Source organism: Tamandua tetradactyla, chromosome 4, assembly GCF_023851605.1.
Source record: "Tamandua tetradactyla isolate mTamTet1 chromosome 4, mTamTet1.pri, whole genome shotgun sequence".
Lineage (NCBI taxonomy): Eukaryota > Metazoa > Chordata > Mammalia > Pilosa > Myrmecophagidae > Tamandua > Tamandua tetradactyla.
The window spans coordinates 12,129,753-12,147,090 of NC_135330.1; the positions used below are offsets into that span (position 1 = coordinate 12,129,753).

At 37.2% G+C, this 17,338-nt stretch overlaps 1 protein-coding gene across 5 annotated transcripts in view; it reads right to left on the reverse strand.

Annotated features, from left to right (window-relative positions):
- Positions 1–274: 274 nt before the first annotated feature.
- The window catches only part of AIM2 (absent in melanoma 2), a 60,650-nt gene continuing 43,586 nt past the window's right edge, over positions 275–17,338 (reverse strand). For 3 of the 5 annotated variants that reach the window (XM_077156582.1, XM_077156579.1, XM_077156581.1), the window contains 4 exons: positions 6,996–7,138; positions 3,849–4,259; positions 1,592–1,780; positions 276–833 (listed from right to left, as the gene is read on the reverse strand). In XM_077156582.1, coding sequence (XP_077012697.1) covers positions 807–833; positions 1,592–1,780; positions 3,849–4,259; positions 6,996–7,138 — 770 coding nt within the window. In that variant the 3' untranslated portion in view covers positions 276–806. Of the gene's footprint in view, positions 834–1,591; positions 1,781–3,848; positions 4,260–6,995; positions 7,139–17,338 lie in introns of all 5 variants that reach the window. The other 2 variants (XM_077156583.1, XM_077156584.1) reach the window with 1 other exon arrangement.

The window sequence follows — 17,338 nt, forward strand, 5'->3', positions numbered from 1 at the left end:
AGCAGGTGCAATTTCTCCTTATAGCTGCAACTCCCAGTGGCTGTATACTCTCTGCTGACCCAACCTCAACCGCTAGCATTTTATTAAAACTTTTAGCTGAATTATTCTATCCTGTGCAGTATCTTGTGCCCACCACCTGTTCAAAAGAAATCATGGACTTATATGTCTTTTCTCCTTGGAGATGTTTGTGTTTTCTTAGATTTTGGATTAGGGAGATGCCTAGCATGCTCATCTTTCTGATCTCTTAAGAAAATGCGATTTTGCAGATTAAATGGCCTTATTTTGTTGTTGAAAGGATGGTAGTGAGGCTTTTCCTGCTTTCTACTTCATAAGTGAAATACAGAATCTTTTCATTTGTGTTGCTCCGATTATTAGTGATGTTGGCAATTTTTCATGTTTACTAGCATTTCATATTTGCTCCCCTGTGAATTTGGTTATTTATATCTCTAGCTAATATTGACTTGTACAACTATATATTGCAAAATTATTAATCACTTCATTCGTTCATTAACAGATCTTTATTGAACAAATACAATATCCCTGAATATCTGCAGAGCAGAGTGCTACCCCTATCAGGAACTAAATCAGAAAATGAGGCTGTAATGAATGAGAAATAACTTTTATTTTGATAATGGTTGAGATTTTGGAGATTTTTCCTCAAAAAAAAAAAAAAAAAAAAACCTGACTAATTTTGTGAGGAGCCCGTAGACTGCTGCCCTCAGGTAGTTCACAATCTGGCTTAGGTTGCTATATCAGGTATTCTTCAATTAAATGCTGTTTAGACCAATTGATCTGATTGATCTTTTTCATTTCGCTTTTTTGGCTTTAATAACCTGGATGGAGGAAAAAATATACAGTCTGAGATGCAGCTGATTAGTTATTCCTCTCCTTGCACTAACTCTGTCCTCCTTTTCCTCTTCTTATTAAACTCTCTCCTTCCTGTTACATTGTGCACTCCTGTACATTGTGCATAACTCTCCTGAAGCTAATATCTGGTCTGCTAAATATATCCATATATTCTTATTATTCTTATTTAACAAAGGCACATATATAGGTGCCTCAAGCCTGTATATTCCCACGCTTACAAAAAGACACAGGGTTGGTGCAAATGATGCAAATACACAGGGAATAAAACCAAATGCAGTAGGATAGGTGTGAGGGTAGAGTGAAAGGGCAATATTTATATTGATCTTAATCAACCTGGAATGTCATAGAGGCAGGGGCAGCTGGATTGGCTCTAAACAAATGATTACTCAAAGAGTGCATGGCCTGTGTCTACTTTCGTATATATTTGTCAGAGGATTTGTCCAACTTTGGACAACCTGTGTGCATTGGATTATCAATGTGACCAAGCAACTCTTTGTGGAGCTGTGTGAGTGTCAGAATGTGTCTCTGCCTTTTGAAGCTCATGCCACCTTGACTGCCTCTCTAGGACATGTATTTCCTAAAACGAAGTTTCTGTGAGATGCAGGTATGCTAAATTCAGGTCTTCCAAAATATAGCCTGTTAAATAGCACCTGTCCAGCTTTCTGAAAACAAACACAAAACATCATCCTTTTGGAGGGCTGGCCTTCCTCTGTGCAGTTCCTACCTTAATGAAACTGTGAACTCCAAATTTCAGCTGCAGCTTTTCTCCACCCTTTGACACCTCGAAGAAAGTAAGTCGAAGTTTATCCCCTTCCTCACATTGGACTTTGGCACATTGTTTAAGTGCTAACACTTCCATCTTACCAGTGTTGTCAATCACCTCAAATAATATACGATTCTTCCCTTCTGTTTTCTGCAAACAAAATCGACATGCAACCTCTGATTATCGGACTGAGGAATGTTAAAACAACCAGAAATCAGAAGCAGTGACCTCCAGAAAAAAAAATAAGGAAAAAAATTCCTTGACAGGTATATACCCAATACATATTAACAAATTCAGATAGAGGGGACAGATATGTTTTACTGAAAACACATTTCCCCTGAAAACCCCTGTTGAGTCTCAGGCTCCTGCCCTTTAGTAGGTCAGGATGTCCCAAGTAGGCAACAAATGGAAGATGGAGAAGCTGAGGCTTCTCCAGGGTCAGTAGCCAAAGTAGCCAAGGGAAAAAAAGGACACTTGGATTGGAAGAGTCATTTAAAGTAACAAATCCTTGAGTGTCAAGGATGCAAAACCTAGTAAGAGCCTAAATAAAAATGAGGAATCAAGGAAAAGAAATAATTCACAATCAAGTCCAGTCAAAAGGGTACAGAATATTGATCAGTTACCTAAGAGATGAGTATTTGAAGTTTAATTTTATGGTCTGATGAATATATATTTGTGGGTGATTGGCCAGATTGGAAATTTGGGATTTGGGATAATGAACATGGCCTTTCCATCCAAGATCATTTTCTGGTTAAATTTTCCAGGAGGACAGATGTTTTTTACCTATTCCTCTGCCACTAACCTCAACACAAGAGTTTATCCTAAAGCTCCTGGATGTAGGGTAAGCAAACTACTTCTCTCTGGCTCTTTAGGCCCTGTCCTAGACCAGAATAAAATAGCCACACAAGGCTGGTTCTCCTGATGCACAGTCATAATGCTTTATTATTATTCACTTCTGATTAGTCTCTTTATATTAATTCTTTCTTCGAATTTCTTCTTTTAATCCTGGTTCTTTATTCCTGCCCAATTTATTGGTTTCCCAGGTCAATTAATCTGGCTTATTATTTATTATACAAATACAGTTATTTTTCATTCATATTCAAAATAAAAGATGAGCCTAGATCACCTCTTGAGAGGACAGAATATACAAAAATGGTGGTGTTCTCTCTGATTATAGGTCACAGCCATGGCTGACACCATCTAAGTGAGAGTTCCTGGAACTGGAACTCTCAAGTGTGCCCATGACTTTCTGTGATGGCATCACACAGATAAGGCTTCTATATTTAAACTCATGTTTTGTGTGTCATAGCTAGGCTCCTAAACAGCAAGACCATGCCACAGTGGAGTTTGCTTGGAATATGTCAGATCAAGAAGAAGCTTTTGTCCTGTGCAAAGGTCACAGACACTTGTCCTGTTTTTGCTGGGCAACATATTCATTTGGGTGCATATGAAAAACCATTAGGCATCTCAATAGTCATTTAAAATATAGTCAATAATACAAAATAAATAAATAAATAAATACATAAATAATTTAAAACGAAGATTGTTATGCATAAAGTATAAAAACATAATGAGGCTGAGACTCTTTTCATGTACTTATTTGCCATCTTTATCTTATTTGTTGAAGTATCATTCAAATCTTATGTCCATTAAAAAAACTTATAAGAAGCCAATCATTTGTCACTTTAAACTTTACATTTTCAAAGTGAGCTTAAGGTGGAAAATCACTACTTCATTCAAAACTTTTTGCTGAGTTAGAACTGCAGAATGTTATAAATTTAATAGTGAGGCTCTATACTAATGCTCTATGCACATTTTCAATGAGCAACACGTACGGTTTGTTCTTACTATATTTTTGAAATGCAATTAATAACTGTTGAATTTCATAATTAAAATGTTGGGTTTTTAAAAAAATAAAAATAAATAAACCAAGGGGCAAACATTATTTGTGTATGAAGAGGCTTATTTTGTATAAGGACAAAAAGATGTTGAAGTAGGTGTGTGATGGCTTCTTGAGAATAAAAACTCTTTTAAAGTATTTGAATGTGGGCAAATCATTAGGTCTGCTGCACTTTAGTTTTTTGTTTGTTTGCTAATTTGATTTAGTTCTCCTCTATATAAATTCATTGAAATAAATAATTTCTAAAGTTCCTTCAAGATCACAGTAGAGAATAAATTATTCTTACTAATCAATACAAAATTACGTATAGGAACTTACCTTTTGGACCACATAGAGCCCATTCACAATTGTCCCAAGGGGCTGAGTTTGAAGCTTATTTATCTTTGGAGACTCACCAGCTTTTCTGGTAATGTGGGCAGGAATATTCATTTTTTGGTCAGATTTAGCATCAGACACAAGAGAGGCGTTATCCACCTCCAGGAAGCCAATGTGCCGAAAGTATTTTGATATTACAATTATTCTCTTTGGGATGAATTTATCTTTTAGCCGTGTATTGAAAACTTTCACTAAAAAGAATTCACTCTCAGTAGCCACTGTGGCGTGAAACATCTCTTGCTTCCCTTCTTGGGTCTCAAATTCAAACGGCTTCATCGCTTTTAGAACCATGACTGTTATACGGTCTTCCTGCAACCCTTCTCTGATGGGTTTCTGTTGGACTGCCATCTGTTTCTGCTCAGGAGGAAGACAAGACAAAACAAAACAAAACACAAATACATAAATCATGAGTAAAGAACGATTAGGAGAACCTTACTTCACTTACAATGTTAGACGTCAGGAAGCCAGTTATGACAGATGGAATCAGAGCACGAGATATAGAGAAATTACGAAAAGATGTGAGACCTAGAATTTTCTACATAGAAAAGAGAATGCAGGGAAGAGGTATCAAGTCCTGTACTCAGAAGAGACGATATAGGAAAGTATTAAGTACAGGTTTGGAGCCAGATTTTCATGAGTCTGAATCTCTGTATGTGCATCTACTATGTAACCCGGAGCCAAGTTAGTTATCCTCTCAGTGTTTCCTTTTCCTTATCTATAGACGTATCTAGTATACAATACTGCATGATAAAGATTAGCCCCTATTATTATTTAGTTCTTTTAAATACAGGAAACAGAAAGTTGTTACTCACCCTTTCTAATACCCGTTCCTAGAGTTATATCCTGAGTCAGAGTAAGGTACACTTAGCCAACAATACTGGTTTTCAGGGAGAAATACATTCTCAGTAAAACACATCTGCCCCTCTATCTGAATTTGTTCATAATATAACTTTAGGGCATGATGAGTTCTTCCTAAGGGTAAGTTTATTGACGTAGACTCTCTTTCTTAAGTCCCCCTTTAACTCATAAGAACTCTGAACTAGGTGTCCCCCTTCCTTACGTTATAACTTAATCGGTACTTTTAGTATGCACAGGGCCATCCTTATGAACTGGGGAGGTCAGGTCAGGCCTTTGAGCTCCCTCACATCTTTATCAGTGTAAACGCATATTCTGATAGACACGGGTGGAGAAACAAGGATAACATATGTGCTAATAGAGTTCCCAGAAGAGGACAGAGGCACATTCACCATCTTCGCATTAGCGATATTTCAGGGATATGTTGGGATATGAAGGGCTCTTTATGTATAATGCATCTTTGAGCCTCTGGTTTACCCCACTCCCATGCCTCTAATTCAACTTTCTGAGTTGCTATTTATTTTTATCATCTGTGTGGAATTCTTAAATGTAGGACCTTGATTTCAAAGATCTATTAAATAGTTACCTAATATTTATAAATGTTTACTTAATGATCTCACATTTTTCCCGTTGCCCCAGCTATCTGCCGTGTACTCCCAAGCATGCAGGACAATCTATGGGAGACAAGTGGTCAGTGTGAACAGCTGCTTTCTTCCTTCCTTGCTTCCCATGAAGAGGGTGAACACAGTTAGTAAAATAACTACATTGTGGTTATTTATAATTATTTAAAACTTAAAAGAATTTAAATATTCAAAAATAGGGATTTGGTGAAATAAATTATTGTTTAGTCACATATAATAATATGAGGCAAACTTTTAAAAATGCATTAGAGAAATAATATGACAAACTGTTTTAATTAACTCACAAAAAGGTAAGGTTCCAAAGAGAATATATAATGTATTTCCCACTGGATAAACAAACAAATAAATCATACACACAAGTGAGACATTTAACAATATCAAGTATGTTTTTTCTAGATAATAGATTTTAAGTATTTTAATTTCTTGGTTTTTTGTTTCCTGTCTTCCAAATTAAGAACCAGAAGATATCATTTTTCTCATCAACAACAAAAACAAATACTACTTTTAAAAAGCAACTACCTATCTAGAGCTAAAGGGAAATAAAGAAAAATCAGAGGCTTATCAGGTCATGTGTAGGAGTTTCTGAATGGAATCTCTAACAGGAACTGGAGAGTGGGAAATGCCTGTCCATATGGGGCTCATGATGGGTATTGCAACAGATTTTATTGGAACTAATGCAAGAAAATGTCAACCTCACTTAGGTTTTTTCTCTTTAGCACCATGTATCTTTAATTGAAAGACCCTTTAATTGGGTCTTTCAGACTAAATAATGCATGCTTTCATCACACCGACTGGTAGACTCTACTTTTATCTGAATTTAGTCTCCCTGACAACTGAAAGGGTTTTGGGACAAGCCCTGGAAAATGTGCCAATATATAGGAAGGAGCTGCTCTAGCCAGAGAGAAAGAAGTGTCATATAATCAGTTTCCTTAAGTTAACACACATATAAAATGATATGATCTCTGTCTTATAGGAAATGGGATTGCATGAGTATGGTGGATTTTGTGATGAGCCTCCCATGTTGTCTGGTCCTTCTCTTCTGTACTAAAGTTATCATTTTCTCAGTGGCTGAGTCCCTCTCCAGGAGCTGCTGTAGGCTGAAGAAGGTTGCCTCACTTTGATCAATGCAGGTGTCTCCGTCCAGATCTCTGTCCATGCTCTCTGTCCAGATCATGACAATTCTGAAAGGCATTTCCAGCTCCTACATGCCCTCCCCCATTGCAGCCTTTGTTGTAGCTGCATTAAAGTTCAAATTCTCCTTCTTCCTAATTAATTCTTTTCAATTATTAACCCTGAGAATATTAACCCTGAGAATATTCTCCAATATACTTCCTGAAAACTACTATCCATCTCAGAGATGGATAGAACCCATCTCCCTGTAGAACCCAATCTGTGACAATGTGTGAAAGTACCCACTGCCTGGAAGAGATTAAGGAGGTGTTTAATTTGATGAATCTAAAGCAAACTTCTCTTTCTGACACCCAAACCTTTCTTATAGTCTTGCTTTCTTTACTTTCACACTGGATAATGACAAGGATAGCGATTGAAGGATGCTCTAATAAGGCCTAAGGACCACTTGATTTGCCCATCCTACCTTAACGTGAGGAGAGACTTCTGATACAGCAGATTGTTTCATGACATCATTTTTGGTGGCTGCAGAAGTACCAGGATTCATTTCGGGCTGACTGCTCTTCTCCACTAACTTTGTTCCTTTTTTCTTTTTATATTTCTTATCAACTGATTCAAAAAGATTAAAGACACATTAAATCAGAGGATATGATCATAGGCAGATAAGAAAAGTTAAGTATCACTTTCTCTCAGGAACAAAATAGAATTCTCTTAAGTAAAAACTTGCTTTGGGATTATACACATACATACAGTTGCACTATTCTATTATGGCAGTAAAGTAAACCTTCAGAGACATTAGGTACATGAATATAATGATATATGAAGATATTTTGCTTCTAACAATAGTGGTTTTGCTCATTAATAATAACCTCCGCCATGGGAAGCAACTAGAAAAGATCAGAAAAGTTTATTTATAAAACTACTGATTAAAAACAGTGGGAAAACACCAAGAATGAAAAAAATAAACTCAAGAAAAATAATCAAGAAGAAAGACAGTTACAAGTATACCAACATGTGATAAGATTTTGGGTTTAGCAGACAAGGACTTTAAAATAAGTTTGATTAATCATGCTGAAGAAAATAAAGGAACTAATGCACAAAACAGTGGGAATATAGATAATTCCAACGTACAATTTCTGTCATTAAAAACAGGATTAAATGCATGCTATAAACATAAATGTGCAATATCTATATTACTCATTGGCTGTGTGTAATAGAAGGCTAAACACAGCAGAAGGAGAATTAGTGAACTTTAAGACAGATCAACAGCAATTATACAAACAGAATCATAAAGAGAAAAAATAGAACAGAGAATAAGAAATATGTAGAACATACCTAACAGTTGTACATATGTGAGTGGGATTCCATAAAGAGAAGAAGGGAGAATAACACAGATGCCATATTTGAGGAGATAACGAGTGAGAGTTTGCCAACATTGATGATAGGCATCAACATATAGATTCAATAAACAGAAAATATGCAAAGAAAGCAACTAGGTACAATAGCTAAACTACTAAAAAACAAAGAAAATCTTGCAAGCACAAAAAAATACATTACTTTCAAAAAACATAATAAAATCTATACCTGAATTTTCAATAGAAACTATGTAAGCTGGAAGACAACATAGTGACATCTTTAAAGTACTCAAAGAAAAACAGTGCCAACCTATAATTTAAATACCCAGTGGAAATACCCTTCAAAATGAAGGTAAACTATAAAGACAAAATCTGGGAGAGTTCATTACAACCGGAAATTCACTGCAAGAAATAACAAAGGAAATTTTTCAGGTGGAAAGAATAGTATCCCATACAATAACAAGAACTTTATGAGGGAATGAAGAGCATTTAAAAAAAGGTAAATATGTGGGAAAATATAAAATAACATTTATAGTTTCATGCCACAATAATGATGATGATATCTTACGTAGTTATAACAAACGAATGTAAAATATAGTAATAATAATAATAATAATAGCACAAAAGGCTGGAAGGAGTGTACCAGTTATCTTTTATTGCATATGAAACCATTCCAAACTTAGCTGTTTAAAACAACAATTATCATTTCTCATAATTCTATGGGTTTGCTAAGCAGCTCTTCTGATTTGGGCCAGTTCCTGAAGATGGAGGACTGAGCTACACGCACACATGCCTGTGGTCAAGGCTGTAACTGGGTTCTCACTCCTTGTAGCCCTTTGTCCTAGAAGAGGCTGGGCCAGGTTTGTTCACATGAGGACAGAAAGGCTTGCAGTAACAAGAGGATGCAGCTCTAGGGTGCAAGTAGTTTCCAAGCCTCTTCTTTTACTGTGCCTACTAATGCTGCATTGGTCAAAGCAAGTTGTGTGCACAAGCCTAAAATTAAGGGGCTAAGAAATAGAATCTCCATATGCTGCTATCTCCACATGTCTACAACATGATACAAGGATGTGATAACCATTTTTATAGAGCATATCACAACATCTACTCATCAAAAAAATTTTAAAAGAATGAAAAAGTAAGCCACAGGGAGAGAGAAGAATACATAAAATTCCACGTATTGCCTGGGATAGTGTTAAATCCTGGTGTGGTCACTTCTTGATATTGTATGTGTATGTAAAACAAAGTACTGGTATCCAGAATATATATATATATCTCCTATGAACACATTTTAAAAGAGAGATAAGTGGGCAAAAACGTGAACAGTCATTTTACAAAATAAGATATTCCAAAGGCCAATAAACATATAAACATATGAATAGTGCTCAACCTCAAAAGTCATCAGAGAAATGCACAATAAAATCATATTGAGGGTAGGCTATGGTGGCTCAGCAGGCAGAGTTCTCGCCTGCCATGCCAGAGACCCAGGTTCCATTCCCGGTGCCTGCCCATGTAAAAACAAAAACAAACAAACAAAAATCATATTTAGACACATTCCAACACCTGCCCCCTGCCGGTCTGCCTCCACTCAGCTCCTGCCACCTCTGCCAGAACCCTGCTCATGACAGCACTGGTCTTCTCTGCTCTGATTGCTCTGGCTCTGGCTTTCCCCATTTCAGGCCCAGATTTCTTTTTTCAACCACCTCCAACTTGGAGAATGAAGCTACTGAGACCATAGAGTCAATTGCTGAAGGTCCTCTGAAGAACACAAAGGAATCTGATTTCTTTCCTGATGTGCAATCAGCCACTTTAGCACTTCTTTCCTGATGTGCAATCAGCCACTTTAGCACTTCTTTCCTGATGTGCAATCAGCCACTTTAGCTTTGAGGACAAAGCCAATGAGGCAACAGAGTCAACCACTGAATGTCCTCTGAAGAACACGAAGGGTTTTCTTCCTTGATGGTGGAATCAATCACCTTACACTTTGAGGACGAAGCCCCTGAGGCTAGAGCAGCTGTCACTGCTCTTTCTTCCAAATGTTCTGAGGAGCTCTTGACTGAGGTACCAGCCTAGCAGCACGTCCATGGAAGGCAGCAAGGCTACCTTAGTGCATCAAATGGAGCAAGTATTCTCTTAGCTGTGCCCACCATCACTTGCTACCTGCTACTTTTAAGAAGATTCTAATCTTTGGAAAAATTCTACAACTACATTATCACAGATTGCATAATTTAAAGAAACTAGTGAAACATAAGATGGTTTCCCAGCCTAAGAGAAACTCAGTGTGGCATCAATTCTGGGGTGGGAGGAGGCACTGAATACATAAAGTGTGGAGGAATATTTCTTAACCATGTTACATTTCATGCCACCTCAATAAATCTTCCCTTGAATTGAAATAAAAAAAATTTTAGAGCAGGTATAGATTTGCAGAAAAGTCATAACCAGTTTCCATATGTTCATGCTTCACCCCCAAACTTCTCTTTCAGTGTGGTACATTTGCTAAAAGTGATGAACCAATAATCATACTAGGGTTCACTCTGCTGTACAAAAAAAATAATAATATAAAAATATCTTTAAGAATGGGTAATACTTTTTTTAAAAAAAGTGAATCTAAACTGAAAGAAACTGCGGCATAAGAACTCTCAAATCAGTACACTACTTTGAAAAACTGTTTGGCAGTATTTATTAAACTCATTATACACTTACCTTAATGCCCAGTAATTTCACTCAAAGGTGTACAGCCAAGAAAAAGAAAAATACATAATGGTTCATAGCAGTTCTATTTCTAAGGGACCCAAATGATTCAAAAACAATCAAAAGTAGAATGGATTTTAAATATAAATATACAAAATACTCATAACATGAAATAGTATATGGAAATAAAATCAATAAATTATTGCTACAAATTATTGCTACAAACATGGATGAAATTTTACTAAGATCACTTGAAAAACACACAAGAGTTCATATTGTATAATTTCTTTCTTGTTCAAAAAAGTCAAAACTAATAATCTGTGGTGTTATAATTCAAAATAATGGATACCTTTAAGTGTGAGGCAAAGAGAGGGCAGAACAGGGACTTCAGAAATGCTGATAAAATTCCATTTATTGACCAAGATAAACATGTACCATAGTGTATATCCCTTTTAATAATTTAGTAAACTGGATACATGATGTGTATACTTTCCTTGTAATATGCTCTGATAAAAAATAATATATATACATACATATACACACATATGTATATTTATATGTATTTGTGTGTGCATGTATCTATATATATTTCATTCAAGAAATCTTAGTTACTTGAATGAAATCAAAGCACCCTTCTTAGCAATATCTACTCATTAACCTTTCATTTCCAATATCAGATTCTTAATCCTCTCACATTTATAACCTAATCAAAGTTTCCACTATCTTTTTCTGAACCACAGCAATAGTGATTCTTCCAATAGCTAAACTGATCCCTAATATTTTTCTTCCATGCAGAACAGAGTGAACATTTCAAAATGCAAATCTGGTGTTATTCCCTTGCCTAAAATCTTTTGATAGCTTTTGATTTCTTTTGAACAAAGAGAGAATTCTGATCTGTTCTCTAAGGTCTTGCATTGCCTATCTCTTAACAGCATCTTCAACCACACCCTCTGGCTATTCTCTATACCCCAATGTTTTAGTTTGCTAAGGCTTCCAGAATGCGGCACACTAAGGATGGATTGGATTTTATAAAGGGGATTTATTTCGTTACAAATTTACTGATTAAGGAAGGCACATGACGATGTCCACTGGGCTTTTCTCCTAGCTTCTGGGTTGAAACAGCCTTCTCAGGGGTGTTTCCTTTCTGCATCTCCAAATATCTGGATCTGAGCTGGCCCTGAGTTTGGGCTGAGGTGTACTGAGCTATTTTGAGCTCTCCTTTCCAGCCTCACTCAGTGAGGAAGGCACTCCTCTTAGCCAACAGAACATGTTATCAGTCATACATGAAATTCACATACTGATGACTTCAGTCCCCAGCAACAAAACTGGGCACCATTACTTGGCCAAGCTGACACCTGAACCTAGCTATTACAGCGTCCATCCCTGTCAATTCGGCAACTATACACATCACCTTAAACCACACTTAATCTCTAAACAGAAAAATAACAGATACATATTTTCTGCCTCACATCTCATTTGTCCTGCCTACAACACAAAAATCTTTACATACCCAAAGTACATATATTTTATCACAATATCACAAAAACCTTAAATCATTTGAATAACAATACAAAATACAATACCCCCTTAAAAATAGTACAAAATCTCAGTAAAGTCAGTTACAAGCACGGTCTCTTAAGGCAAAATTCTCCTCTGGCTGTGGACCTGTGAAGACTCAGAACACGTTATCTACTGCCAATATACAAAGAAGGAACAGTCCTTGGATGAACAATCTCATTGCTATCAGGAAAAATTGGAAGGAAAACAGGGACCACTGGACCTAAACAATTCTGAAAACCTGCAGGGAAAACTGCATTAGATTTCAAAGTCGGAGAGTCATTCACCCTTGGGGTGTTAGAAAGCAGCAGCCCTACCCTTTCCACACCTCTGTGCAGTGGTCCTGGTCTCTTCAAACTCTGGGATGAGGGTTGCAATGCTGGAGAACATTGCAGAGACCACTTTTTTCTCAGCCCCACCTACCTCAAGTATCTAGGTGGCACCCAGATTCTCTGCCATCTCAGGGGCAAGGGTTCAACCCCTTCAGAACAATGGTGTGGCAGCCAGGCTCTCCCCAACCCATGGAGAATGTGCTCCACAGTCTCCGAGGCCTGGAGCACCAAAACTCTTCCTCCACATCGAGGTGGAAGGCCTGCTCTCTGCCTCTGGGGCAAATGCCCTCCCTCCAAATGTACAGGTGGAGCCACTCTCCCAACCTAAGGTTTCTTGGTTTCAGGCCTTAGTTTCCATGGTTCTCCCCCCCAGGCCATTCTTCCTTCATCCCGTCCTTTCTCTTTCCCTTTGAGTCCAGACTGGCAGTGGTTCTGCTTATACAGGTCTCACAAAAAAATTGCTGACTTGGCATACAGTACACAGGGACCAAAGCCATCGGACAACAGGCCCTTCCACAAATCCTTTCTAGCTAACTCCATCTCCAACCCGCCCTTGTCCTGTAATGGCTGACTGGTTCCATGTTTGGATAAATCTTCACGTGGGACACTATTCTCTGGAGTCTCACTTTCTGGAAGCCCAGAATTTTCCCGATCATCAGTTTCTAGTTTCTTTTCATCCAAATGTTCAGTCCTTAACCTATCCCTTTCTTCTCACATTTTGTTATAAACTGCAAGGAGAAACCAGTCTGCGTCCTCCACGTTTAGCTTGGAAATTTCCTCAGCCAAGTATCCTAGATCATCATATTTAAATTCTTCCTTCTATCCATACCAGGATTCAATTCTGCCAAGCTTTCTGCTACTTCAAAACAAGGGTCTCTCTCCTTCCAATCTGCAAGAGAAGTATCTTTAATCTGTATTTCTACCAACAATCTCTTCAAAGTAATCTAGGCTTTCTCTATCAAGCTCCTCACAATTCCTCCAGAATCCTTCCCTTATCCATTTAAAAAGCCATTTCAACATGTTTTGTATTTGCAGATATACCAGCACCCACCCATCTGGTACCAAAAATCTGTTTTGCTTTGCTAAGTCTACTGAATGCAATATACCTGTGATGGACTGGTTTTTATAAAGGGGATTTATTTGGTTACAAATTTGCTGATTTGAGAAGGCACATGGCAATGTCTGCTAAGCCTCTCTCCTGGCTTCCGGGTACAAACAGCTTTCCTGGGGGTATTTCCTTTCTACATCTCCATACATCTGGGTCTGAGACAGCTCTAAGCTCTGAGCTGAGGTGTGCTATGCTGAGCTCTGCTGAGCTCTCCTTTTAAGCCTCACTCATTGAGAAAGGCACTTCCCTTAACTGACTGCAGATGTAATCAGCCATAGATGAAATTCACATGCTGATGATTTAAGTCCAGCGCAAAGAACAACGGGGCACCATCACCTGGCCAAGTTGACACCTGAACCTAACTATTATACCTATCAACACTGGTTTTCTTTCAAGTCCTCAAGTGAGTCAACACCTTCAGCCATGGAGCTTTACACAGTGTGCCCTGACTGAAGAGGTCTTTCACTCCTATTCATCAGAGCTTAGCTTAAGGGTCACTTCCTTGGGGAAGCAGCTTCTGACCAATCTCAACTCCAACACCTGGGCTACGTCAAGTTCCCTTAATGCATGCTCTCAAAAAACCATCTTCCCTTTTTCTCAGAGCACTTATCTCAGCTTATTACATTCATTCGTTTGTGTTTAAGAAAAATTTCTACCTCCTGTATTAAAATATTAGCTTTATAAAACTTTGGACTTCTTTTACATTTTTTATTGCAGCAACATATATACAAACATAAAATTTCCAATTTTAACCACTTTGAAGTAAATTCAGTGGTATTAATTATATTCACAATATTATGCTACCATCATCACTACCCAATTCTGAAATTTTTCATCACTCCAAACAGAAACTCTGCATCAATTAAACAATAACTCTTCATTCTTACCTCCTCACTCCCAGCCCCTGGTAACCTGTAATCTACTTTCTCTCTCTATGAATTTGCATATTCCAGGTATATCATGTAAGTGGAATTACCTTATCTTTCATTTTGTGCTGGTTATCTTATTAAACATGGTATCTTTAAGGTTCATCCATGTTGCAGTATGGATCAGAATTCCACTCCTTTTCATAGCTGGACAATATTTCAGTCAATGTTTTCCGTATTTTTTATCCATTCATCTGTCATCTGTTGACAGCAACTTGGGTTGCTTCCACCTTTTGGCAATTGTGAATAAAGCTGCTATGAACATTGGTTTACAAATATCAATTCAAGTCCATGCTTCCATTTCCTTTCATTATATATCCAGATGTGGGATTTTCCAGGTGATATGGTAATTCTGTACTTTCTGAGGGATTGCCAAACTCTTTCCCACAGAGGTTGCACCATTTTACATTCACATCACCAATGTACAGGGATTCCTATTTCTCTATGCCCTTGACAGCACTTATTAGTTTCTGGTTGTTTTTATTTTTTATATTAGCCTTCCTAGTGAGTTTGAAGTGGTATTACCTGGTTTTTATTTGCATGTTCCTTATGGCTAATGATGGTGAGCATCTTTTCATGTGCTTACTGGCGGTTTATATATCTTTTTTGATGAAACATCTATTCAAGTCCTTTACCCATTTTTAAATTGGGTTGTTTGTATTTTTGTTATGCGCTGTAGCAGTTCGCTATATACCCTGGTTATTAAACCCTTATCCAATATATGATTAGTAACCATTTTCTCCCATTTACTTTTGCAATTGCCCAAATTTTGACGAAGTCCATTCTTTTGTTGCTCACACTTTTGGTGTCATATATAAGAAATCACTGCCAAATCCAAGGTCATTAAGGTTTCCCTCTGTGTTTTCTTGATTTTTTTTATGATTTATGAAAAAATAAATCATAAAACTTATGAAAGTTTTATGATTTCTGGATTCACTGTTACATCCTCAGAACCTAAAAATGTTCTAGTACCTCTAGAAATTCACTAGATATTTACTAAATAAATAAATGAATAAATAAATGTATGAATGGATGACACTCTGCCTCCTCACCAGTGCCAGCACAGTGCAGCCCTAAAATCTGGCTTGGGTCCCTTAACTGTATGCCCAAATTGTATTTCATAATGAAAAGCCAGCTTCCAAACCTTATTTGAAAAAGGTCATGTATTTAGATGCCCATGTTCAATTATTCAAGGCATGTCAGGCAGAAGAGGAGTGAGAAATTATTGGATATTATTCCTGATAGAACTTGAACAGTTCTGGGCTGAAGTAACATGGTGATTGCTCTGAATTCAATAGAAGAATACTGAGTTAATTATTAAAACTTTCTAAGAGTAGAATGAGTTGTCTTATGAAGTAGTGGGTTCTCTGTCACTGAGTTTCAAAGAACACAAAGTGATTATCTATCAGGGATATTTATAAAAGGGTCTCTGCTCTCAAAAGAAGTTTAAATACCTCCTAATAGTTCTCTGAAGCAAGGGTTTCTAAGAGATTTGCAGATAGAGTCTCTTTCTTTGTTGACCATATATGAGAGAAAGCAGAGGCAAGAGAGGCCGAGGGAATCACCCTATCATTCTACCACATCATCAATCATTTTCCATCTCATCTATAGGGATACCAAGGAAATATGTGTTGAAGAGCGTATCTTCCCACCGTATATCCTAATATTTCTTCAATAATATGGTACAGATTATTTATCCTTTCATCACATTCGACTTTCTACTTTAATCTTATAGGAATGTTATAGACTTTGATCACATTCTTGTTCAGCTTCCTTGCTCCAGTCTTAAGGGTCCTCATGTTTTTCTATCTCTCTTGCATCTAATGATTACTGAGTCTGCCCTCACTCAGGCTTTCTCCAGTTCTCCTTTGCCTTCCATGAGATGAGGTCACGGGCAGAACAGCAGACACGCAGTGGCTATGTGCAAAGGATGTTCAATAATGAAAGATGGAACCTACGGGAAATAAAAAAGGCTCGTTTCCTCCTATGACAAGAGCGACACGGGGCACAGATGAGTTTGCTACATCCAAAAATAGGCCTAAGAATGACTTCGACTGGAATTTCAGAGCTATAAAGGAACTTATTTAATTTTTTAAATAGGTTACTAAGCCTATTTACAAAGGTCCTGAATTTCTAGCCTGGTCCAAGACTCGATAATTTTTATCTGACCATAATAATTATATCCCAGGGTCATTAGAACAGCAAAATAGGGGAAGGATTGGATTAGGAGAAATTTGGTGCTATCCTGGTCTGAGAGAAGAATGAATTATTGATTTGGAAAAAGAAAAAAAAGACATTTCTAAGTATTTTCAGCCTGCATTTGTCAATACTTCTAGATTCCTGGCTTTTGTCCCAGAATCAAAAGAGCATTCTAGGGCTGGCTATATGGGGCAATTATGTGTAGTTACTGCCACCTTGTGTCCATTTATAAGAACTACATCTTCCCAACTTAATTACTCTAGAAAAATAAAATGCATGACGTAATCTGTTTCTTTTTCAAAGTGCCTTCGATATGACATAACAGTTATACCTGTATACCACTATGTGCTCTATATCATCAATTTCATGGTCTCATTTAAAATTCAAAAAAATCATGCCACAGAAGTCATGTTATCCACATTGTATACACACACACAAAATACTATACAAAAACCGTCAGTTGAGTTTTGATTTTAAGTGAGAGTTGAACTTAGAATCCTAAAATTGTTGCATTTAGAAACTGTCACTTGGGAGAGTCCTCAGGTGACAGGGGGAAATGTTTCTTTATTGACCCTTATTAGTCATTCAGACATAAAGCTAGGATATTTCAAGGATATCAATTGTTCTAGGGAACAAAATCAATA